The sequence below is a fragment of the Rana temporaria genome, chromosome 2 (assembly GCF_905171775.1).
Source record: "Rana temporaria chromosome 2, aRanTem1.1, whole genome shotgun sequence".
NCBI classification, from domain to species: Eukaryota; Metazoa; Chordata; class Amphibia; order Anura; family Ranidae; genus Rana; species Rana temporaria.
The window spans coordinates 100,595,962-100,623,287 of record NC_053490.1 but is presented as its reverse complement, the minus strand read 5'-3'; the positions used below and the strand labels follow the sequence as shown (position 1 = coordinate 100,623,287).

At 43.2% G+C, this 27,326-nt stretch overlaps 1 protein-coding gene across 1 annotated transcript; it reads left to right on the top strand.

The window, feature by feature from the left end:
- Position 1: 1 nt before the first annotated feature.
- LOC120929277 (keratin, type II cytoskeletal cochleal-like) lies at positions 2 to 26,671 on the top strand. Its single transcript, XM_040340602.1, has 9 exons — positions 2 to 499; positions 2,595 to 2,803; positions 7,374 to 7,434; positions 9,177 to 9,272; positions 9,363 to 9,527; positions 9,628 to 9,753; positions 12,669 to 12,889; positions 25,603 to 25,631; positions 26,410 to 26,671. The coding sequence occupies exons 1-9, from the start codon at positions 83 to 85 to the stop codon at positions 26,562 to 26,564; spliced, it is 1,479 nt and encodes a 492-aa protein (XP_040196536.1). The 5' UTR covers positions 2 to 82; the 3' UTR covers positions 26,565 to 26,671.
- Positions 26,672 to 27,326: the final 655 nt, after the last annotated feature.

Sequence of the window (27,326 nt, the reverse complement as noted above, 5' to 3'; positions counted from 1 at the left end):
ATCTGTGGATCAGCAAGTTCCCGGAAGGCCCTTTATTCAACATCTCCTGTGCAAACCAGCTTAAAGCCTGAGAGAATCTATTATGTCTCATCATTGTATCATGACCTCCTCTGGAAACAAATACCTCAAGTCTTCTGCTGCTTTACCCAAACATTACGGCTCCCACAGTTGCTTATCACACACTTCTAAACACTTTGAACATGGTCACAAGACCCACCATTGTTTCAGCAGCAAGAGTGCCCATAACATTGGATCAAAGGGGCCCAAGATGTCAGTAGGAAGTTTTCATTTAGGTAAAGCAGGGCATGGACACAGACATGGATTTGGTCATGGTTTTGGAGGATCATATGGTTCTGGAGGCATCACCGCAGTTACCATTAACCAGGGTCTTTTGGCTCCTCTCAACTTGGAGATAGACACAAACATCCAAAGAGTGAGAACTGAGGAGAAGGATCAAATCAAAGGTCTCAACAACAAGTTTGCTGACTTCATTGACAAGGTGAGAGTTTTTATTGAATGACAGCCTATATAATAATTCAGTTTCTTGATGCTACAATAATTTCAACTAAGGTGAATTTTTACTAAAGTGAGATATGCTGTGATAGTAACTATCATGACTTATCTCCACTGTGCAGCAGTTTAATAAGTTGTGATGAGGAGCAGTGAGGATGATCTCTGCTGCTCATCGTAGCTCAATGAGAAGCTGCCAGTTAGTACCATACAAATGGCCAGTTTAATAAGGAATGAAAGAAGATTCTCACTGGCTGTTTGTGCATTTTATCTCACTCCCACCGAGGTGGCAATAGTACAGAGAAAAATGGAAAATGGCCTTGATGTGAGGAGGAATCAGGGGGGATTGTGTCCTCTGCTTCCCCAGTCACTGCTTGGCGACCCCTGTAAAAAGATAGAACAGGTTATATATACATATACTGTATGTGCGGGTATATATATATATATATATATATATATATATATATATATATATATATATATATATATATACATACACCGTATTTATCGGCGTATAACACGCACAGGCATATAACACGCACCCAAACTTTAAGAGGGAAGTTTTAGGAAAAAAAATTCCCACAGCCCCCTGCGTATAACACGCAGGCACAGTTTACCCTCTATTTTCAGGGTAAAAACGTGAGTGTTATACACCAACCTCTGCTCTTCTGACACCGTCCATGTTTTAATACATTTGGGGTGTGCACACCTACTACTAGACTGTGCACACCTACTACTATAAACAGTATATATTCGTATATACTGTATATGGTTTTGATATATATATATATATATATATATATATATATATATATATATATATATATATATATATATATATATATATACCGGTATATATATATATATATATATGAGAGGGACTATCCATAAAAAATTGTGTTTGTGTTTATATCAGGGCCTTTCTGTGACACTTGTGTGCAATATGAATAACAACAATTGTCACAGGAATGTCTCGATAGAAGAAAAAAAAACAAGCTTATTTTTGAATTGCTCCTCTAACATAGATCTTTAACCACTTCATTACTGGGCACTTAAACCCCCTTAAACCACCAATTTTCAGATTTAAGCGCTGAAGCATTTTGAATGACAATTGCACGGTCATACAACACTGTACCCAAATTATATTTTTATCATTTTTTTCACACAAATAGAGCTGTCTTTTGGTGGTATTTGATCATCTCTGCGATTTTTATTTTTTGCGCTATAAACAAAAAAAACAGAAAATTTAGGGAAAAAAAACACAATATTTTTTACTTTTTGTTATAATAATATTCCCATTTTTTTTATATATATATTTTTCCCCGGTTTAGGCTGATACATATTCTTCTACATATTTTTGTTAAAAAAAAATCGCAATAAGCGTATATTGATTGGAGTGTCTCCCAATGAGTGCAGGATGAGCAAAATGAAATGCAGGTGCCCCAGGTGCAGTGCAGATGTTTACATCCCCACTTCATGATCCCCCCACATATAAGAGAGGCAAAGCCAAAGTGCAGGGAGGTGCAAGTACCAACTGGGTGCTTCAGCTTATACAGAAACAAAAGTAAGAGATGTGAAAGATGGTGGCGCTTTTAAGGGCATTGGGAGAAGATAGCGGTATTGGAGGGGGGTTGCATGCAGAGGTCAGAGCTGAAGAGGGGTGAAAATGAGATGTGGAAGCAGAGGTAAGCAGTTGTGGAAGAAGACTGTTCTCTGCACTCTGTAGGTAGCGCACCCCTGAACTCTGCACTCTATGCAATGCACTCCTGGTATTCAATGAGCCTTTAAGACTGATACGATTTGAAGAATGTGAGTGTGTGTGTGGGGGGGGGGGGGGGGCTTGTGGTCAAGCTCCTGTACATTTTTTTTCGAGGAAAAAATCCCTGGTTGTGCCCCACTTTAGATGCACTGAACATCTGTCACAGAACCTATTTAATCTGCCAGAAACTGGGTAATGTAGCTCTCAATATTTAGAACATAGTGACCACAATACTATAATAACATCACACTGAGGCAAACCGCTATCCTATTAGTATTTTATGGCTGCTAATGGTTATGAAGTAAACCATTTTTTTTTTTTACAGGTCAGATTCCTGGAACAGCAGAACAAGATGCTGGAGACCAAGTGGGCTTTACTACAAGAGCAGAAGACAACAAGTTCTCACATTGAACCTCTGTTTGAGTCTTTTATTGGCAATCTCAGTAGACAGCTTGAGAGTCTTGAATGTGAGAGTGCTCGGCTAGAGGCAGAACGGAACAGCATGGAAGACATGATGGAAGAATTTAAGAGAAAGTAAGTTGCTTTTTAGTTATTGTTCACTTTGAAAAAAAAAACTTTCCCACCAGTTTTGTAGAGCAGACAACTTTTAAAAGATTTAGGTGGACATTTACTGGGATGATGTATAAAAGGTATGCCAGTCTCATGATTTTGTTTTGATCTAATACAATCAAGTTAAAATGTATTTCAGAGCGGAAAAAAAAAAACATATGCAGTACATCTCTTCAATATACAGTGACTTGAAAAAGTATTCATACCCCTTTAAATTTTCCACATTTTGTCATATTACAACCAAAAACATAAATTGACTATATACCAGTGTAGCACTACCCCCGTATGAGCTGCTGAGAATAATTTTTGGTTCCTGCCATTACTCTACTTTTCACTGTTTCAGAACTAGGAGACTATATTGGAAAGAAATGTCAAACAGATGTATGTACCAATTGCTTAGTCTTTTTCCAATGCTTTTAATAAACAAAACTTGCAGTATTAGAGGGATGGAGAGTTAGGGGAAGTTCAGATACCTTATTGCAGATCACTGAGGAACTTTAGGATCCAAAAGAAAAATACCACTTTCTGTCAGGGGATTTTTTGCACACCCGGATAGGCCTCTCTCTCACCGACCTAGCAGCCGGTATGATGCACGAACAAAGTCTCTGCCACAGATTTAGAAATATAACAAAACTGCTGGATAATCCTCTGCCACAGGATTGTGTGACCATTAGTTGGTAGATTGAAACACAGCTACACAGTACCAGAGCCTTTAAGCCATCCGGCAGTACTGTGAGGGTAAATTGGTTTAAGTGCGTCCTCCAAATGAGTCACCAGGCCCTTCTTGAGAAACCAGCCTTCTGCTCGGTTCTCTCCAAGAAAAGTCCTCCCCTAGATCTTCTCAGTTGCTCGGCTTCTTCCCACAGGCAAGACAGCACAGGACCACCTCTGAACTAGTAGGCCCCCAGCCAGACTTCTGGGCCTACGTGTAGTAACATAACCTCGAGCCAGCAGGGCCCGAAGTAGAAGAGAGAATTTGTCACATACCTTAGACCAGGAGGGCCATGAGGTCAGAGAGAGCGAATCACATGGCTTCTGTCCCTTAAATATCCTCTCCCAGAATACCCAGCTACAAAGAAACTCCTGATTGGGATGTTTCTGGGGAAAGAATAGCCAATACACTTAGCCTGCTGTATTTCTCACACTGGCCTGTGGTGACAACAACACCTACTGGCAACAGTGAGAAATGCACACAACACAGCTAAACTGGAACAGAAGCTAATTTAGCTTTGAAATATAAATTCTGAACTATGTACAATTCAGACAACCCACTAAATTTACAACATAGCCCACTGCTCTTCAGGAGCAGGGAGCTACACCAGGATAGCAGAAAACACACTTAATATTTCCTTTTATTACAAGGATAAAAGCAGAGGTGATGAGAGCACAGGGCTGCAGGATTACAGAGCAGAGCTGCAGAATGTAAAATGGAAAATGGGAGGTGGCTTCAGTGCTGACTGTAACTCCATGCTCCAAACTCCCAATAGGAATTCCCATAATTTGAGCTACAGCCTGGGGTGGAGCTACAGACGGCACTGATAAAAACGACCTCTTTCCATCTTTAAGCATAAGGAAGTTTCCCACCACTGCTCTCTTTACAAGGCTCATAATGAATCTGTCACCTCCAGCCATCTCCACTGCTTCCACAGTTGGTTGTGAATACCCCAGTTGCATCTGATGTGCTTTACTTTGGCATTGTACCACACTAGGCTGGATTGTAAGTGCAAAGGAAATGGCCCCATGGGCCTCTGCAGCTCATAATCCTCTAGCAGCTCCAGGGTGACCTGCAGTGTTCCTTCCAAAGGACCTAATGTGAAAAGTTTGCATAATTGTCCTCTCAACTCCTTGAGTCCACTCCCTTGATTTTTTCCCTGACTCCCTCAGGTGTGGTTACCTCCTCTGCTCTCTCCAGGAAAAAACGTTTCTTCAGTTCAAGATTCCATGTACAAAATATGTGCCATGATAGCTGACTCAGATTGTCTCTTTTAATCCTTCAGCTACTGCAGCCTTGGCACAGTCAGCTGCATATGAAGAAGAGTCTCACTATTCCCATTTAGACTGATTTGTACTTGAGAAGTCTCAGTCTCCTGACATATCTCCTAAGCTTAAAGATACAATTTTTTTCTTATTGATGGAGCAAACTGCATCTGAAACCACCTCTGTCACCAGTATGGGTTCCCTTATAGGTCCCAAGACTGTCAAAATGTTTCCAGTACATTTGTTACTGGAATTTTGTATGAAAATTGGATTATTGTATGAAAATTGCTAGCTTCTCTGAAACACTTTACTGAGCAATATGGAGACGGGTTTACTAAGATGTGGGCCCAATCATTTATTTTCTGAACAAAACTCTGACAAGCATCTAGAAACTCTTTCTAAGTACTTGTTTTCCCAAGCTGGCCCTGCCCTTTTATTCTGAACGTGCTTTGATGGAGACTACCTCTTTAGGGCTGTCTGGTGTTACAAGTACTTTTTACTGCAACAAATGAAAATCAAGCCCCCACCCTGCAAAACTCATTCTACCTCTGAAAGAAAAAAATCCTTTCATTTATCACTGACCCCTTTCTTTTTGTTTGTCTTTTGCACCCTGAGTGTTCTAGCTTTAGGTCCTAGCTCCTGTGTGACCCTTGTTATGCTGACAGGGTATTCCAATAGTGGAATACTAAGACAATCTCTTGCTGAGAGAGCAGCCAACACAGACCTTGTCAGACAATGTTCGCCAAACCTGTAAAGGCCTTGTGAACATGGGCATGCACACAAGGTATGCCTAGGCACACTCTAATCACCACGTATGGTGCCAATTCCCCTACTGCCCGTCTTCCCGTGCCCACCCCCTGAAGCACTGTCGCCTTCCATCCTCTTCTGTTACAGCTGCTGTGTTTATTTTGCTTAAGTTTGTGGAGAACAGGAAGCTGTTGAGCACGTTCATTCACTGTCCAGTGCAGCGGAGACTGCAGAGAAAGGGACGGAGGAATCTCTGTCCTCAGTCCCTTTCTCTGTCTCAAAAGTGAGACATCAGGGGTCTGTTTAGACCTCTGATATTTCACCAAAGTCCTCCCCAACAGGGCTCCTAAAAAAATGTAAAAATAGTACAAAATAAATCAAATTGTAAATTAATAATAATAAAAAATAAACTACTGATCCCGTCCTCTGCCCTACTGACAAAGTCCATTGCTCTACTGACTGAACACCATCCACTGCTCTACTGACAATATACACACATGTGTGTTTGAGCTCTGGGGGGCACACCCTAATGCATTAGGCTGTGCACACCTATGCTTTTTAAAGTTCAGATTCTGAACCATAAAAAATTATCACTGAAACTGACCCCTTGCTTGTAATGTCTATTTTTAATCCTGTTTAATCCTGTTTAGAGAAACTTCAATCCCTTTGCTGGACCTTACAGTCCAGGAGCTGTACATTTTTTGCATTAGAGTTCCGGGTTTGATGGTAGCCTTCTTTTGAAGCAGTCCTATTTCTCCAGTTCCACTCCAAACCATTGCAACTCAACAATCTGTCTATCAACATAGTGGAGCTACAAATGATTTATCTGTCCCTTCATCGTTCAAATGAATGGTCATCCAATCAGAATTCAGTTGGGCAACTCCACAGCAGTAGAATAGATAATTATAATATTGTTCTATCTCTCAAATTTGGTCTGTGCTTCTGTTAACCCATTCTTTAATATACATTATAATATAACTTTTTCTGCATTGTATCTCTGTCTGGAGGTCGCCATATTGTTAGTAGCATGGTCTTTTTTTCTCATGTCGGATCATCCAACAGGCAGAGCAGTAAACACTACAGTAGTGACATCACCATATGTCACCCCAAATATTCTAGCAGTCAGAGACAACAGTGCCTCAGATCTCACAGTACAGGTATACAGCTCTGAGGCTGTAGACAAAGGAGTGCCTAGGCTCCCTCACATACCAGGAGGTGCACTTCTCTTTTTCAGGAGGGGTTTCTGATTAAAGATACATGTTTCAGAGTACTACATAGGTACAATTAATATTTCTAGATATTCCCTATAACATATAAATTATTCCCTTTTTTAGTTAAGTTCCACTTTAAAATACAAAGCCCCCAAAACTCTGTCTTGAGCTACATTCCCAGCATATTTTCAAAATATCATCCAAACCATCCTCTTCACTCCTTCCAAGACATTTAGCTCCCTCATCACCTCTTCCAATGCTCTCCTCCAGGAATTTTTCTCAGAGCATATCCTACCCTAGGAAATTTCCTACCCAGCCTCTCTGGTTATGACCATCTCCTGCGTTGTCAGCCTTCAGGCAAGCCATAAATCTTTGTCTATTAACAACTGAATTTTATTTTCTCAAACAACTCATCCCCACACAGTTACTACCTTTTGTATTGATTGATCTTCTTTTTAGATTGTAAGCTCTCACAAGCAGGGCCATATGATGGTCCTTAGTACTATCTACACTAACATTGCTGTAGTTATTGTGCTGTGGTCCATAAATAATAATTATCTGCTAGCACAGATTTAAAGTATAGTTTGTTTTGTCATCAGATATGAAGAAGAAATGAACAGACGTACTGCTGCAGAGAATGAATTTGTCCTGCTGAAGAAGGCAAGAATGTCATCTACTACTCTTATTATCATTTCATGTTTGCAGCACTAACATATTCCAGATAGGGATGAGCTTCGAGTTCGAGTCGAACTCATGTTCGACTCGAACATTGCCTGTTCGCCTGTTCGGCGAACAGCGAAAAATTTGGGGTATTTGCGGTAAATTCGAAAAGCCGCGGAACACCCTGTTAAAGTCTATGGGAGTAATCTAAAGTGCTAATTTTAAAGGTCCTAAAAAGTGTTTGGGTACCTGGGTCCTGCCCCAGGAGACATGTATCAATGCAAAAAAAGTTTTAAAAACGGCCGTTTTTTTCGGGAGCAGTGAATTTAATAATGCATAAAGTGAAACAATAAAAGTGAAATATTCCTTTAAATTTAGTACCTGGGGGGGGGGGTGTAAATTATGCCTGTGAAATAGCGCATGTTTCCCGTACTTAGAACTGTCTCTGCACAAAGTGTCATTTCTGAAGGAAAAAAAGTCATTTAAAAAAGACTTGCGGCTATAATGAATTGTCGGCTCCCGGCAATTCAGAGAGAATTCATTCATATAAAAAAAAAAAGCGTGGGTGTCCCCCCAAATTTAATTACCAGGCCCTTCAGGTCTGGTATGGATATTAAGGGGAACCCCGCCGTCAATTTAAAAAAAAAATGACGTGGGGTACCCCCCAAATATTCATTCCAGACCCTTCAGGTCTGGTGTGGAGTTTAAGGGGAACTCCACCCCAGATTTAAAAACAAAAATGGCGTGGAGTTCCCCCAAAAATCCACACCAGACCCCTTATCCGAGCACGTAACCTGGCCGGCCGCAGAAAAGAGGGGGGGATGAGAGAGCGCCCCCCCCCTACTGAACAGTACCAGGCCACATGCCCTCAACATGGGGAGGATGTCCCCATATTGATGGGGACAAGGGCCTTATCCCCACAACCCTTGCCCGGTGGTTGTGGGGGTCTGCGGGCGGGGGGCTTATCAGAATCTGGAAGACCCCTTTAACAAAGGGGATCCCCAGATCCTGCCCCCCCCCCCCCTATGTGAATTGGTAACAGGGTACATTGTACCTCTACCATTTCACTAAGGAAGTGTAAAGAATTGTAAAAAAAAAACACACACACCGTGGATAAAAATGTCCTTTATTAAAAAGAAAAGAATCCAGCGGTGGTAATCCACTCTGGATCCCTGCTCCCCGCTCCAACGTTGACGGTATCCAGCGACGGGTGATCTCCTCTCTGCCGGGGTCCAGCGATAAGAAGATCATCCAGGTCCGGGATTCAGAGCACAGCATCGCCGGCCGCGAATGACGCGGCTGGAGCTAGTGACAGTTCTTATATAGGTGAGGCGGGGTCACCTGTCACGTGACCCCGTGTACTTGAGGACAGGGTTGAGAACCTCTGACTGCAAGGAGAGAAAGCAACAGTGACTGGTCTACATTACAGGAAGCTTATACTGTATACAAAGGAAAAGTTGAAGGTGGATTACTACAGATATCCAGAAAAGCACACCAGGATCCATGTAAAAATAAACTTTCCTTTTGTATTTAGATAATTTATGCTTATCTAAGGGTTTAAATAGTAATTTTAGCCTAAATTAAAAACATAAAAATCAGCATAAGGGACATAACTTACATTTAGTATGATGTGTCCTTTGTGCGAATTCTTCTTGCAGAGAAATTGTTGTCTTTCCTAAACCAAACACCCCACACCCATGTTTTTTTTTGGTCAAGATTTAACTAACTCATGTTTATTGTAGGATGTTGATTCTGCATTTATGAACAAAGCTGAACTACAAGCAAAGGCCGATGCTCTGACAGATGAAATTAGCTTCCTGAGGGCTCTGTATGAAGAGGTAAATGTCTATCAACCCATTGCTAAAGGATTCTTAATTGTTATTGATTGATTATCTATTCTCAATGTTTGTTTACTATTCATTCTGTAGGAGATCAATCAGCTCCAGGATCAGATCTCAGACACTTCAGTCATTGTATCCATGGACAACCGCAGAGACCTGGACCTGGAAAGCATTATTGCTGAGGTCAGAGCTCAGTATGAAGAAGTCGCCAATCGAAGCAGAGCTGAAGCAGAGGCCATGTACCAGTCAAGGGTAAGTCTAATATAGTAGCTGCCAGATAAACAATACGCTCCTTATGTAGTATGAATATCAGCATTAGGAAAAAAATAACATGGTGATCTTTTTTTTTTAGTTTGAGGACTTGCGCACGGCAGCTGGCAGAAATGGAAATAATCTGCAGAACAGTAAAAATGAGATCGCTGAGCTCAACCGAGTAATTCAGAAACTTAAGGGAGAAATTGAATGTGCCAAATCTCAGGTAAAATATGTATTTTTTTAAAAGGAAGAATAGTGGAATGTAAATAGATTTCCTGGTCCCAGAATTTCACCAATTATCTAGGCAGCATTTTTTATAGAGTATTTAAATATACATTTGATATACATACAGTATATGTTAACTGTTTTAACATTTGGAAATGTGTTTCAAACCCTTCTTTTGATTTGCATACCCGTGTCACACAGCATTACCATGATGGCGGCAATTTTTTTTACTATTGCAGCTTTGCATATTCCTGTGGCATAAGACTATGACTGGATTTTAAATTTCTCCATCCCAGCCCTTCACTTCCCCAAGTAAACATGTTAGGCCCCGTACACATGGTCGGTTTGGTCCGATGAGAATGAACCGAAGTTCATTTTCATCGGACCAAACCGACCGTGTGTATAGGCTATCGGTCTGGTTTCCTTCGGTCCAAAATTTCTAAACATGCTTCAAAACCGAACCAATGGACCGCTGCCCCATCGGACCAAACCGATGGTTAGTACAGAAAAGCATTGGTTCAAAACCCGCGCATGCTCAGAATCAAGTCGACGCATGCTTGGAAGCATTGAACTTCGTTTTATTCAGCACGTCGTGTGTTTGACGTCACCGCGTTCTGACCCGATCGGATTTTGGACTGATGGTGTGTACACATATCAGGCCGTACGGCCACTTCAGAGGTGAACCGATGAAAACGGACCGACGGGCCAGTCTCATCGGTTTGGTCCGACCGTGTGTATGCGGCCTTAGACTGGCAGCCCTGTGCACTGCAATAAAGGCTGGTTGACTCAAAGTGCATAACCTTAAAGTCTGATTAATGCTGTGGATTCAACCAACTTTTACCATAATGCTATGGCTCAAGCAGTCATTTTATACCATAAATACATAAATATATTAACATTACTATTTTGAATATTGATACTTATCTGATGTTTCTGTATATTTTGCTGGGTTCTGTTTTTAAAGTGTCCTGTCATTAGAGCAAATATTTTAAATCCATCTGTACCTGTAAAAGGAGTATGGGGGTATTTACCCGTCTTGCTGCCTGTGATGTAGAAAATCAGCATTGATGCTGAAGAATATGAAATATGAGGGGATGCTGAAAATTTCAGAGGTCCCCTGAAATTCCCATTGGTTCCTCACACCAACCTTCATGATATAGGAGTGGCATGGATGACAGCAGAAAAGACCCAGGAGATCGACACTCTTGGAATTGTTGGCTTCGGTTTCAACTATACTGAAGAATCTGAAATATGAGGGGATGCTGAAAATGTCAGGAGTGAGGAACCAATGAGAATAGGGTCCCCTGCAATTCTCATTGGTTTCTCACTCCAACCTTCAGGATATAGGAGTGGCATGGATGACAACAGAAAAGACCCAGGAGATCAACACTCTTGGAATTGTTGGCTTCAGTTTCAACTATACTGAAGAATCTGAAATATGAGGGGATGCTGAAAATATCAGGAGTGAGGAACCAATGAGAATAGGGTCCCCTGCAATTCTCATTGGTTTCTCACTCCAACCTTCAGGATATAGGAGTGGCATGGATGACAGCAGAAAAGACCCAGGAGATCGACACTCTTGGAATTGTTGGCTTCAGTTTCAACTATACTAAAGAATCTGAAATATGAGGGGATGCTGAAAATATCAGGAGTGAGGAACCAATGAGAATAGGGTCCCCTGCAATTCTCATTGGTTTCTCACTCCAACCTTCAGGATATAGGAGTGGCATGGATGACAGCAGAAAAGACCCAGGAGGTCGACACTCTTGGAATTGTTGGCTTAACTTTGAAATTTAGCAAAAGAGTTCTTAGGATTGAAGTGGTGTTCAGCAACATAGGCATCTGAAATGATAAGATGGTTCTGTCTTCTTTAACAGGTATTTCATGGTTTAAAATATTTATTATAGTGACAGGATTGCTTATCGTCATAAAAAGACAGAAAAGATGTGTGGTCTAATTGAAGGAAATGAAAGAAAGTAAGGAAACTATTATATTATTAATGAAGCGTTACTTAAATGTGGAATATCTCTTTAATTCCACAGAAATTTCAGTTAGTGATCCCAATAATTTTTTTTTTTTTTTTTATAATAAAATGAAAAGATTAGGTATAGATCAGTTTATTTGGCTACATTTACCTCCAAATGAACTATGAATGCCGAAGATTAAAAATGTAGCTTATAACTTCATGTCAGTTCTACTTAAAAAAAAAAAAACTTTTTCTGTATATTCTTGCAAAGTAACAACTACTATTCGCAGATATTACACATTTTCTATCCTTATATAAGCCTTGAGCCTTCAGACAATGGTGGACAACTTACTAGGAATAAATATCCTCAACTATGGACCTTGCGGTCACACACTAATTTTGGTATCTGTGGTGCTATATAATGCTACCAGGGACTGTGGATATGCTTCAGGAAAGGGTCAGAGACTGAGGCTTTGCTACCAATGTAGTTACTGCAGACACAGTCAAGGGACTGGGAACTAATATAGATCACTGTCATTTCAGCCTTTTTAAAAAAACTTGATCCTACTCCCTCTACTGACTGCTGGGATCTGAGGGCCACACAAAAAGTAACAAGGACCATAAACAAGGCAGAAGGGCTTGAGATAGCCATATCTACACCATTTTCTATCTTTTAGTATATATCTACACTTTATATGGCTAATCTAACAATCTCAGACAGCTTTTTTGAGAGTGGTCGAACTGTGCTTGTACACCTGGCTCATCTCTCTGTGGTATAGGATAAAGGCCTTCACCACCACCTGGGCTATCAAAAAGATAAAAAAATATATAATTTTTTTTTATATTTCCAGCTAAAACATGGAAAGCTAAATAAGCAAGAGATCATATTATGCCCTTTCTGAAACTATTAGCGTCTATATAATTAATTAATTTTCATATTTTCCTAGCGTGCTGCCCTGGAAACTGCCATTAATGAGGCTGAGGAACGTGGTGAGGCTGCTGTCAAAGATGCCAAGCATAAGCTGGCTGAGCTGGAGGCTGCCCTGCAGAATGCCAAGCAGGACATGGCTCGCCAACTGAAAGAATACCAAGAATTGATGAATGTCAAACTGGCCTTGGATATTGAGATCGCCACTTATAAGAAGATGCTGGAGGGAGAGGAGCACAGGTGAGTGTGATATTGTCACCTAAATCTGTAACTAAAGTTTAATTAAACATCTTGTAGGGGATACAACACAAGGACATAACTTACCTCTAATGAAGCATCTCCCATGTCCTGCTGGTTGTGATTTACTGTAGAAATCCTCCTGATACTCCCCTCCTGCTCTTTGGGGAGTTAAGATTAGCGGGAGTCACTGTAAGCATTGCGCTCTGTGAGTGGGGAGGCATGCTGTCACTCATCTACCCCTCCTTTTTACCTTATTGCTGTTAGTGGAATAAGTTACATTCCACCACATAGTCCAAAATATAGGAAGCACAGGCAGGCTAACCTGTACAGACCTGTCCAGTATTATCAGTTCTGCACTACTCTTCATAAACAACTCTAGTGCACTGACACAGTAACCTACAAGTGTCTGCTGATTAAAGTAAATGTTTTTTGAGAGAAACACGGAGGCTGCCATTAAAGCTACTTAGACCAGTGCTGAGGGTTATTATTGTTGCAAATGCTGGGGGCTTATTTTAATACTACACCATGAAGCAATATCCACTTTAATGGCCACGTCTCCAGGTGTTCGGCAGATGGTGTATTTTTTCTTCTTGATACCTTATGGGGTCCCTTCTAACTATGCATCCATACCTTGGTTCCTCTTGTTTATGTTGTCTTTAACCACTTCTCGCCTGGCCTATAGCAGAATGACAGGCGGACGGTGGTTCTGTTATCCTGATTGGACGTTGTAACGGAACCCCAAATGGGACAGGGGTTAACGCCATTTAAGATATTCCATTCCGTACCCAAGACAGCTACCGACACAATCCGTCGAACACGACCCATACGGATTCCCCCAGAAACTAGACACACAGCTCTGTTCTCTGGTTCAAAACGAATAGACAAGCTTTATTGAGAAGGCATGCTCTTATATACACCAAAAAGAATACTGCAGTAATCAAATGGACAATGCCACACTCCACCCACAACATCATACAATGGTTCCTAACGAGCCCCCCTCAATACACATTCCTTTAGTAGACATAATTTACATGAGCTAATTAACTAATCATTTATCCAGACAAGGTGACTCCAGGATATGATTTTTCAAGATAGACACCTGATATACAATACACATTCCTTTAGTAGACATAATTTACATGAGATAATTAACTACAGCTGACAAGTCAGACATCTGACCTTTAGACTGTGCTAACTCACAACACACATCTAACTTCAATAGAACTTTCACACAATACAATGTCAATTAGCATAACAGGTTCTTAGGGGCCATACTAAGGTTCATTTACATCACAGTAGCAGACTTAATTACCACAGCAAGCTTTTATAGTACACATCAGCCAACACACAATATATATACAATATCTATACCGCATTAAATGTGACTAGCACAGACCATAGTGGGGTTCTCATTCACCCTGTGCCCCTATTAGAGACACAGGGTGATCTACACAGGGCCGTTTGAAGGAATTAGGGGGCCCCAAGCAAAATGGACATGGAGGCCCCCCCACCGCACGCACAGCGCAGAACCACAGCAAGCAGAAAACCAACAGCCGGGTGGATGGAAGGGGTGATGGTGGGGCAAGATGAATCACTAGTGCCCCAGCATAGCATGACATATAAAAGAGGGCTGCATACAGGGCTGATGCAAGGATTTTTGACACCCTAGGCGAAACCTAATTTTGCCGCCCCCCTTGGCTCCACCCCTGACCCCACCCCCTTTGCCCTGCCCATGTATACCCCACCTTTATAACGAAGCACCCATCAAATGCAGCCTTACCAGCGCCAATCAAATGCAGTGTCACCAGCGCCCAAATACAGTGTCGCCAGGGCCCATCAAACACAGCCTCACCAGCGCCCATCAAATGCAGCGTCACCAGGGCCCATCAAATACAGTGTCACCAGCGCCCAAATACAGTGTCACCAGCGCCCAAATACAGTGTCACCAGCGCCCATCAAATGCAGCCTCACCAGCGCCCATCAAATACAGCGTCACCAGCGCCCATCAAATGCAGCCTCACCAGCGCCCATCAAATACAGTGTCACCACCGCCCATCAAATACAGCGTCACCAGCGCCCATCAAATACAGTGTCACCAGTGCCCATCAAATACAGCGTCACCAGCGCCCATCAAATGCAGCGTCACCAGCGCCCATCAAATGCAGTGTCACCACCGCCCATCAAATACAGCGTCACCAGCGCCCATCAAATACAGTGTCACCAGTGCCCATCAAATACAGAGTCACCAGCGCCCATCAAATGCAGCGTCACCAGCGCCCATCAAATGCAGTGTCACCACCGCCCATCAAATGCAGCCTCACCAGCGCCCATCAAATACAGTGTCACCACCACCCATCAAATACAGCCTCACCAGCGCCCATCAAATACAGTGTCACCAGTGCCCATCAAATACAGCGTCACCAGCGCCCATCAAATGCAGCGTCACCAGCGCCCATCAAATGCAGCCTCACTAGCACCCATCAAATACAATGTCACCAGTGCCCATCAAATACAGCGTCACCAGTGCCAATCAATGCAATGTGGGGTGGGGGATATTTTAATACACAAACACATTTAAAAATTTTATGTCAATGATCATGAGAAGGGTTCAGGGATCAGGATACTCCAAAATGACACTAGTGATTAACAGGAGGACAATCTTCAACCTAAATCCTCATAAATGAAGTTACACAAGAAGTTGTCATCACATATATACAATATACAACAGTTTTTATTCACCACACCAGTGTCACCAGGTGACGGTCTTGGGCTCAGCAAACTTCTGACAATATAGTACTGTGTACCTGCTGTTTGCTGTGTTCGTGCCTCTTCCAGGCTCCACCTGACCCCAAGCCCGGGAGCCGCTGCCAGGTGCCAGTGCCATGCTATATCCCATGATGCACCATCCATGTCTGCTCCAGACAGGAGAGCATGAGGGGGAGCATGAGGGGGGAGGGGGGGCGCTGTGCTGCTGGACACTGTAGAGAGAAGTGAGAGAGGCCTGTGGACACAGAGAGCAGAGGGGGGGGGCTGCCTTGTTCTGAACGGAGAGTGTAGAGGGGGATTGCTGGACACATGTGACTCACATGTGTCCAGCAATCCCCCTCTACACTCTCCGCTCAGATTCAGAACAAGGCAGCCCCCCCCCCTCTGCTCTCTGTCACAGTGTCAGAGCGAAGAGCTCAAGCCAGGGGGGGGGGGCGGTGTCGGCGCTGCTGCTTGACATGTCAGGGCGGCTGCCTGGTGGATAGTGCAAGCTCCGTGGAGGACAGTGCGGCCGGGCTCCCTAGGCGGTGTAGTGTCTCCTCACCGGGCCCCACAGCGCCCGCGTTGGGGGCCCCCTTCCAGCTCGGGGCCCCAAGCAATTGCTTGCAGTGCCTCTCCTGTTCCGACGGGCCTGGATCTACACATAAGAGGCATCGGTGGAGCAGAAACAGGAGTATCTCATACTTTCTAAGCGCTTCTGGGTCCCAGGGGCCCTCCCGTTACATGTGTCCCCTTTTGGCAGGAGACTAACACAGGGGGAGACCCCAGACGGGTTGACTCCAAAGTTAGTTCCTCTAATGCTGGTATCCCCACAGTACCCCAAATAAATTGCTCCAAACAGAGCATTACTCACCCAGCCAACCTCTGCCTCTCTCAGAGAACATGCCTGAACTGGCCCTTCTCCCTGGAGTCATTTCAGCCGCTGGAGAGAAGACAGGGTGACTGGGCTCAGTTCATCATGCTGTTGGGGATCTGGGCCAACTGCCCCCTATCCCTGGGGTATACAAGTGGAGACTGAAGTCCCATCCACTACCACAGGAACTCCCTCTCCTGCTAGTTGAGAGCAGCGGCCCGTGGCACTCTGCTCTGTTGCCAGTGATTCACCTGAGAGTAAAAGTTTTACCTACCACCTCAGCTTGTTGCTGGAGAGAGGGGCCAACTGCCCCGGCTCCCTGGAACTCCACATCATCCGATTCGGCTTTAGGGATGGCAATCTTCCGATCTTCCACTGCCACTTCATCAGCCAGGATTTCAAAGTTGTCATCTGAAATTTCCTCATAGTCCCAGGCAACGGGAGCCCCACCCTGCTGCTGAGCAGAGTCTAGCAGCTGTCTGTAGGCGATCTCCCATTCCTGAACGGCCAGAAATTCCAAATCTTCCTGTGCCCAGTGCCCTTCCTAGACATTCAATTTTTGCTCTCTGTGCTCCATTATTTCCTCCAAGCGCCACTCCCAATCACTCCCAAAGTCAGGGTCACTGGACATCCTCCAATACAACAATCCCAGGCCATCATAGTCATAGCCTTCCGTGGATCTATCCTCTGCTGACCATGGGCACTCTTGGGCTACATACCACCGGAGGGGTCTGTAGCTCTCGTCCAACGGCATCTCTGCCCGGATCAGCCTGCTTAACTCGGCTGTCCACTCCTGCTTCGGTTGTTCCCCCAATAACGACATTTGTACGTCATACTGTGGCCAGTACCTTACATGGATGGAGGGGAGGACCTTTCCCTGGTGTTGCTGCTCGAGAGCTAGCGCTTCCTTCCAGAGTTGGCAACGGATCAAATCAGACCATCCCAGCAGGGCCTCCTCTGATACTGTTCCTCTGTGCTGTATCTGCATCTCTTGTAACCTCCTTCTGAATTCCTCTTCCATGGCGACTGGTATCTGTACCTCTCCTCTCTCTTCAGTTGGTGCTGCTGTGACTTCTGCTGCTGCAGCACCTCTTTGATGTAGCCAAGTTGCATCCACAGCAGCTATAACTAGGTCTATGATTTCCGGTGGAGGGTTAGGACCATACTATGCCAGTCTTCGTTTAACAGCCCGATCAAAACTTGCCTCCTCGGGTGTCCTGTCTGTTACGCTGGGCCTTTCAGCTCTATCCATTTCGACAAGTTCTGTGATAATGTCCCTTTTCTTACGGTTGTTGGCCGGTCTGCCCCGGCTCTCAAGTAAGTCCTTGAGGGAAGAGAGCTTCAGCCATTCATGTGTCTCCATTGTCCTGTGTCCTCTTTTAACTGTTCTTTAAGGCTGTGGGATCATCTCCCTGCTAGCCAACAATTGTAATGGAACCCCAAATGGGACAGGGGTTAACGCCGTTTAAGATATTCCATTCCGCACCCAAGACAGCTACCGACACTCCACAATCCGGCGAACACATCCCATACGGATTCCCCCAGAAACGAAAAACACAGCTCTGTTCTCTGGTTAAAAACAAATACGGCAGGCTCTTATATACACCAAAAAGAATACTGCAGTAATCAAATGGACAATGACACACTCCGCCCACAACATCATACAATGGTTCCTAACGAGCCCCCCTCAATACACATTCCTTTAGTAGACATAATTTACATGAGGTAATTAACTAATCATTTACCCAGACATGGTTACTCTGGGATATGACCTTTCAAGATAGACATCTGCTGTACAATACACATTCCTTTAGTAGACATAATTTAAATGGGCTAATTAACTACAGCTGACAAGTCAGACATCTGACCTTTAGACTGTGCTAACTCACAACACACATCTAACTTCAATAGAACTTTCACACAATACAGTGTCAATTAGCATAACACAATGAAAGGTTCTTAGGAGCCACACTAAGGTTCATTTACATCACAGTAGCAGACTTAATTACCACAGCAAGCTTTTATAGTACACATCAGCCAACACACAATATATAAAATATCTATACCGCAATAAAAGTGACTAGCACAGACCACAGTGTGGTTCTCATTCACCCTGTGCACCTATTAGAGACACAGGGTGATCTACACATAAGAGGCATCGGGGAAGCGAAAACAGGAGTATCTCATACTTTCTAGGAGCTTCTGGATTCCACGGGCCCTTCCGTTGCAGACGTCATATTATGTCCTCAGGATAACATGCCGGGACGTGCCCGTGGGTACGTGCAGCACGGCGATCAATGTTTCTGTGTGTCAGTCTGACACACCGAAACTCCGATCTAGGTAAGGAGCCTCTGACGGAGGCTCCTTACTACGTGATCAGCTGTGACCAATCACAGCTGATCACAGCGTGAACCAGGAAGTGCCGGTAAACAGCTTTCCTCAGTTCGTGCTGACAGGGAGAGCTGATCCGTGGCTCTCCCTGTCAGAGGGGGGTCTGTGCTGATAATTAGCACGTTGATTATCAGCGCAGCTCCCATGAGAGGTGCCTATCAGCTGCCAATCAGTGCCCAACAGCTGCCAGTCTGTGCCCCATCAGTAACGCCTGTCAGTGCCCATCAGAGGCCAATCAGTAGTGCCTGTCAGTAGCTCCTCATCAGTGCTGCCTATCCAGTGCCAATCAGTGCCCATCAGTGCTGCTTATCAGTGCCACCTATCAGTGCCCATTAGTGCTGCATATCAGTGTAGCCTACCGGTGCCCATCAGTGCTGCATATCAGTGCCACCTATCAGTGCCCATCAAGTTGACATTTCAGTGCAACCTCATCAGTGCCACCTCATCAAAGCCGCCTCACCAGTAACCATCAGTGAAGGAGAAAACAAAAATGAAAACATTTTTTTTTTTTTTAAATGTTGTATTTTTTAGTTTGTTTGTTTTGTATTTGTAGCTAAAAATAAAAATACCAGTGGTGATAAAATACCACCAAAAGAAAGCTCTATTTGTGGGAAGAAAATTGTCCTGGGCAGGAAGGGGGGAAAGTGCCCGATATTAAAGTGGTTAAACATTGAATGTTCCAAAAGTCTGGGACCATTTTTTTTTATGGCAGGTTAAAAATGTTGTATGTGGCTAAAGTGTGTGTGGTCAGTAGTTATATTTATAAACTAGTGCATTGCAATATTTTCTTGTACATAACACTGTGAATCTTTTTAAATCATCATATTAAACTGTGTATTTCCAAAAAGAACATTAAAGTCCCAAAGCAACTCCTCCATGCTTATAGCCAAACTTTACCACCACCATATACTACATGTGTTCATCTCAGTTCCATTGACCTATTTACATAAAAAGGTCTTTGTTTATTTTTATTTTTCCACAAACTCGATGATATTATTTGCTGCCTTCTCCTACACCTCAGATACAATCTTCAGTATATATTATTACAATGACCCTAAATCAGCATGCAAGACTGGCTCCTCTTTAAAAAACATTAAAAAAAAACTATTTATATAGTGCTTCACCTTTTTAAAACTATGTTAGTCCAGTAAAAGGCCAATAGGAATACTGGGCCAGATTCACAGAAGAGATACGCCATCGTATCTCTGTGATCCGCCCGTCCTAACTATGCGACTGATTCATAGAATCAGTTACGCATAGCTAGCCATAAGATCCGACAGGTGTAATTGACTTACACCGTCGGATCTTAGGATGCAATTCTAGGCCGGCCGCTAGGTGGCGAGGCCATTGCGGTCGGCGTACAATATGCAAATGACTAGTTACGGCGATCCATGAAGATCTGCGCGTTCGTCGCAATCTCGTACGTCGTCGCTAGTCGTTTTTACCCATCGCAAAGTTACACCTGCTTTAACATGGCTTATCTTTAGATCAGCCATGTTAAAGTATGGCCGTCGTTCCCACGTCGAATTTCGATTTTTTGCGTAAGACATCCGGGAATACGGAACGCCGTAACGCACGTCGCCATTCAAAAAAAAAGTCGGGGCGCCGTAATTTCGCGCAAAGCACGTCGGGAAATTTAAACACGGAGCATGCACAGAACGTTCGGCGCCTAATTTAAATGGTAACGTCCAAAAATGTAATGCATATCTATTATGTCAAAAAGAGCAACGTTTCGAGGCCACGCAGGACCTCTTCGTCAGGCAAAAAGATACAAATACAATAAAGCAAACAAATATATAAGAAGCTGTCACCAATGAAAATCTTTGAAAAATAAAACCCACCCACCCCAAACACCTCCTCCCTCTACCCACCCATCCAATCAGGAGTCTACATCAGGTATGTTATGCAAGCACCTATTAGTGATCAGTTAATCAGATTAGTGATCAGCTTGCCACAATGGACATTTCCTCACTATACACCTGCATACCCAATGAGGCTGGTCTTCAGGCTGTTGATCATTTCCTGTCTAAACGAGGTTCCCTTGAGTTACCAAGGGCTTTTGTTATTGAATGTCTTGAATTTATTTTGGTGAACAATCATTTCAGATTTGAAGGAACGATGTATACACAGATTAGAGGGACAGCTATGGGGAGCTCCGCAGCTCCCTCTTTTGCTAACCTGTTTGTAGGCTATCTGGAAGAGGTGTATATCTATCCATCTCCTTTGTTTCATCAATATGTAAAAAAATGGATGAGATATATAGACGACGTCTTTTTTATATGGACGGGGAGTGAGACGGACTTTGTGAAATTTGTGGAGTATATTAACAGCATTTTCCCAGGGATTGTGTTTAACCCAGAGATTTCCGGTGAATGTATTCCATTCCTCGATGTACTTATCACCATCACTGGTGGTAGTATGACCACATCCCTATATACTAAACCCACCGATAGAAACACTCTGCTACACTTTCAGAGTGCACATCCAATGCATTTACGCCACAATTTGCCGATCTCACAGTTTGTACGGGTCTTACGGATCTGCTCAGATGAGCAAGATAAAAAGAAAGAACTTGATATCATGTACCAGAAATTTCTCGAACGTGGTTATCCCAGACCAATTCTGGATCAAGCTCTAGATAAGGCATTAACTGGTAGCAGCAAAAGTTCTAGGGCTAGTTCGTGCCCTATGCTAGTTCACACGTATAACCAAGAGTCAGGCACAATCAAATGCGCCACGGAACGCAATTTGAAAATATTGCAGTCAGATAGATCTTTGAGTCCTGCAATCAAGACCAAACCAATGATGGCGTACAAACGCGGAAAAACGTTACGAGACCATCTAGTACAGGCTGACCCACGACACAAGTACGCGAAGACGGCAACTAAGATATCCCTCAAGACCGGATGTTTTAGATGCTATAACTGTAATATATGCAACTCCCTTATTTGTGGTGAATATTTTTCACATCCACATATGGGAGGTCGCTATCCTATACGCGAATATTTAAACTGCAACACCGACTTCTGTGTCTATATTCTAAAATGTCCCTGTACATTGGTATATGTTGGAAAGACTATAGGCCCATTTAAGAAGCGTTTCCAAAAACATAGGAGCGACATTAGGGTAGCCCTAACTAAAACCGTCAAGGGGGAACAGGTAGACTTCAACAAACCTGTGGCTTTACATTTCGTGACAGTCAAACACCAGATCCACGAACTCCGGGGTATGGTTATTGAACACGTTAAAGCACCCTATAGGGGTGGTGATCGGAATCGAGCACTACTTTGCCGCGAGGCCTATTGGATACACACATTAGGGACAGTGCAACCTGGTGGGTTGAACGCGAATTTGTCTCTGACGTGCTTTATAGATGATCGCTGATTGATCGCTGTGACTTCCATTAAGCTCCCCTATGCAATGCCTTATGGCCTTTGATTGGGCTTATCTATCTAGTGTTCTTCTTCAATCACATATTATTCTTGCGCCATCGTATTTATTTAAAGTTATTCTCTGATCTTATCTTGCCATTGTATATTAGAAATGACATCCCATATGGTATTTTTTATACCATCGGTTTTTTTCAAGCCCCCGTGGGCTTCTTTTAACTGTATTTTGTTTTCTTTTTTCATTTTTGACAATGTAGACATTTTTACATTTGACTATGTATGGACGATGACCCCATCAACTTAGACCTTTAGGCAGGTTTGATATAGGATGTACATCGATATGGCTCGTTTTTGAGTGACCATTTGTCTGTTGGTGTTTTCACCCGGACCGTTAGCCCTCTGTATTGTGTCTACATGTCATATCTTACACTTTTTTAATAGTCTGTTCACCCTGGTGCTTTCTTACCTTTTTGTTTTTTGGTATTTTCTTTTGCTTTTTCTTTTCTTCTGTTTCAGTAATTTCACTTTGTTTTTGATTTCTGCCTTGTTTTGTTTTATTTTTGTTTTATTTTTGTTTTATTTTTGTTTTACATTTATTTTTATTTTTATTTTTATTTTTATTTATCTTTATTTTTATTTGTATTTTTCTATTTTTATTTTTATTTGCATTTATTTATATTTATTTTTATTTTTATTTTTATATTTATTTTCATTTTTATATTTATTTTCATTTTTATTTTTATTTATATTTTTTATTTATATTTATTTATATTTATTTTTATTTTTTTCTATTTATATTTATTTATGTTAATTTACATTTATTTTTATTTTCATTTATATTCTTTATTTCTTACATTTTTTCTAGTTGTTTATTATTGTTTAATTTTACCTTTTTTTTCTTTTTTTCTTTATTCTTTTTCTCCTTTTTTTCTTCTTTTTTGTCTATCTATGTAGGTGTTTGGTTCTGTATTGGTGCTTATCATTAGTCATTTTATCTTTTTTAAACAAGTTTCTTCTTTTCTTCACTTATTATCTTATCCTGGGTGAATATAGCACGCTTCCTCTCTAGTATCTCCCCTTGAACCATATCACAGCGGCTTGTTTTACGAGTCGCGCTGTCACATTAGCCTGAATTGTCAGGCTGCGCTCTCCTTGACCCCTGCTACCATGCGACAGGGGCTTGCTTTTCAAGCCTCGCTGTCACATAGACCTGAACTGTTAAACTGCGCTCTCGTTGGCCCCTTGTAACATGTGACGTAGGCTTGCTTTCCAAGCCTCACTGTCACATTGGTCGTAGCTGATTGGCTGAGCCGATGTATGACGCGCCGACGTCATTGTCTCTATGGCGACGGCGGCCGCACAACGACGCTGACCACAATTTTGCAGACTGACACTGGCTGAGGGATACCACAGGACAGCACACGTGGTATCAGCTGAGCGATCGGGATTATGATCGATGACACAGCGGAGGGGTACTTGGATAGCTTCTTCTGCAGGTAGGGGATTTATACATTTTTTCTGGCAATGTACAACTGAGCAGCTATGCGATCACTGTTTTGACCGTGAACACAGCTGGGGGTATGTACCCCATGTGACTCTTTGCTCATGCCTGTTTGTGATTAACTGATCACTAATAGGTGCTTGCATAACATACCTGATGTAGACTCCTGATTGGATGGGTGGGTAGAGGGAGGAGGTGTTTGGGGTGGGTGGGTTTTATTTTTCAAAGATTTTCATTGGTGACAGCTTCTTATATATTTGTTTGCTTTATTGTATTTGTATCTTTTTGCCTGACGAAGAGGTCCTGCGTGGCCTCGAAACGTTGCTCTTTTTGACATAATAGATATGCATTAAATTTTTGGACGTTATGATTCCTGGTGTGCTGGCGAATATATATATATATATGATTTGCTTTCCGGTTCCCAGCCGGTGATCGTTTCAGCACCCTTTTACTACTTGGCCATTTTGCCGGAAGGTGTGCAATCGGAATATTTTTGAGATAATTTAAATGGTACCCGCCCCATTTGAATTAGGCGGGCTTGCGCCGAGCGCATTTACGTTACACCGCCGCAAGTTTACAGGTAAGAGCTTTGAGAATCAGGCACTTACGCTGTAAGCCTGCGGCTGTGTAAAGTAAATCAGATACGTTACGCCGCGGGGGAGCAACTTAAATGTCTGTGAATCTGGCCCACTACTCTCAATGCTGGTGCACTTTAAATCTCAGGGTGCACTTTAAATCCCATAGCACACTGTAATATCTGGCATAATGACATCACATCCGACCGTGAATTTCTCAAGGGTATCAGAAGCCTAATATCCCTGAGAAAGTCACAGGTGGATGTGGTGTCATTACACCAGACGGGAAGTAATGGTCGGAGTTTGCGAAGTAAGCTAATGCTGATCCCCAGGCATTTAGGAGACATCCTCATGTATTTTTAAAGCAACATTACAATGTGCACTGGGATTTAAAGTGCATCAGCATTGTGAGTAGTATTACTATTGGTATTCCTCAGGAAGTAGATGCTCACCCTATATAATGTATGAACAAAGATTGCGCCATACCAACCAGCCTTTTATTTCCTCGTATACACAACCGTTTTTCCCGTCTGGAGAACTGCCATGACATCTTTTGGCTGGGAAAACCGTCCGTGTGTATGGTCCATCGCAGTTTTCCCGACGAGAGAACTTGTTCTATTTTTTACTGCCAGGATTCCCGGCTGTCTTTTTCCCGCCCGGAAAACCGGTCGTGTGTATGCTTTCCCGAGGGCAAAAAACCTGCCAATGCTCAGAATCAAGTATGAGACGGGAGCACTCGTTCTGATAAAATTAGCATTCGGAATGGAGGTAGCACATTCGTCACACTGTAATGGACTGAAAAGCACGAAGACTGAAAAGCGTGAATCGTCTCTCACCAAACTAACACGAGGATCAGCAAAAGCAGCCCAAAGGGTGGCGCCATTTGATAGTCCCGTCGTACATGTTGTACGTCACTGCGCTTTGGACAGGCGGTATTTGGCCTGAACGTGTGTTTGCAAGGCAGGCTTGAGAGGAATCCCGTCGGGAAAAACTTTTTTTTCATGCCGAGAAAAATGGACGTGTATACAAGGCATTAGAGGGAAGAGAGATAAAGATATTGTCAGGTGGAATACAGTATTTTTTGGGGGAGGTAGTAAATACCAGAAAGGACTACAATTACAATACTTAAGCAGCTCTGGTGGAAAAAAAATGAAAAGACTGAATAACCCATAGAAAGTGAAATAATACCCATACTTTGCTATATATGTTTCAACATACATCTTGATATTTTATTTCAGATTGTCTTCAGATGGCAATGTAAATATCGGTAAGTAAACATATTAATGTTCGTTGACAGTTGTAATTCCTAGGAACAATGGGCCAGATCCACAAAAGGGATACGCAGGCGTATCTACTGATACGCCGTCGTATCCCTGTTTCTATCTATGCGGCTGATTCATAGAATCAGTTACGCATAGATATTCCTAAGATCCGGCAGGTGTAATAGTTTTACACTGTCGGATCTTAGGATGCAGTACCTCGGCCGCCGCTGGGGGCATTTCTCGTCGAAATTCCGCGTCGGGTATGCAAATTAGCACTTACGGAGATCCACGAAGCGGTTTCCCTTTGTGAAGTCTCCGTTAGTTGTTAGTTTGCAAACGCAAAATTAGGGCTACTTTTACAAAGTGTAAAGTTAGTACACCATGTAAAAGTAGACCCTTCTTTCCCGCGACGCTGTCCAATTTTTTTTTTTATTTTTTCCCGCCGCATCTCTTTTTTTTCCCGACGCAACTTTTTTACCCGGCGCGATTCACAAAACTCGGCGTAACGTAACTTCGCGCAAAGCACGTCGGGAAAATCGCGTCGGGAGCATGCGCAGTACGTCCGGCGCGGGAGCGTGCCTAATTTAAATGGGACTCGCCCCATTAGATTGGGCCCGCCTTGTGCCGGTCGAAAATTTCTAGGTAAGTGCTTTGTGGATCGGGCACTTAGGTAGAGATTTTGCGGCGGTGTAACTTAAATAGGAAAAGTTAAGTTACGGCCGCTCGTTGTGGATCTGGCCCAATGATTTTACTTTCAGTTCTTTTTTTTGTTTTGTTTTTTAGCTATCCTGCACTCCAGCCATGGGGGAAATCACCACTCAGGAGGAATGTCCCATGGGGGACATCATCATCTTAAAGGTGGATTCAGTTCTGGCAGTGGAAAAAGCCATGGGCATGTTTACACAAGCAAGCACCATTCCTGCAATGCGCACCACTGATAGAATGGGAATTTAGATATGTCATATTCCCTCTCAACAGTGCTTTTATTGCTACTACCCTGTTATTCCATTCTGCTGCATTATGTGTCTGCTCCCATGCACATTCACCGTTTAAAGCAGGGGTCTCAAACTCAAATTACCTGAGGGCCACAAGACACATTTTCATATCCCATGGGGGGCCGCATGCAAACTTTCAAACTTCAAAAACAGTACTGGTGTCAGCGAACACATTATTAACCCCCCAGCACTGGTGTGAGCGGGCGCATTATTACCCCCAGCACCGGTGTCAGCGGACGCATTATTAACCCTGACCACTACACTGACCACTACACACTGTCCACTACACTGCACACTTTCCACTACACTGCACACTGTCCAGTACACACTCACCACTACATTGCACACTCACCACTACATTGCACACTCACCACTACTTTGCACACTCACCACTACACTACATGATGACCACTACACTGCACACTGACCACTACACTGCACACTGACCACTACACTACACACTGACCACTTTCCATCAGGGCACAGCACATCAGGGTACAGGGCACAGCACATCAGAGTACAGAGCCCAACACACCAGAGCACAGCACAACAGGCCACATCAGGGTACAGGGCACAGCACATCAGGGTACAGGGCACAGCACATCAGGGTACAGAGCCGGGCCCATCAGGGTACATGGTGCCCATCAGGGTACATGGGGCCCATCAGGGTACATGCGGCACATCAGGGTACATGGGGCACATCAG

Bases quoted from the DNA above. Each gene is read 5' to 3' on its own strand.
- LOC120929277 (XM_040340602.1), top strand. From the start codon at position 83: ATGTCTCATCATTGTATCATGACCTCCTCTGGAAACAAATACCTCAAG. The intron at 9,273-9,362 runs GTAAATGTCTAT...TTCATTCTGTAG, and splicing joins TGAGGGCTCTGTATGAAGAG to GAGATCAATCAGCTCCAGGA. The intron at 9,754-12,668 runs GTAAAATATGTA...ATATTTTCCTAG, and splicing joins TTGAATGTGCCAAATCTCAG to CGTGCTGCCCTGGAAACTGC.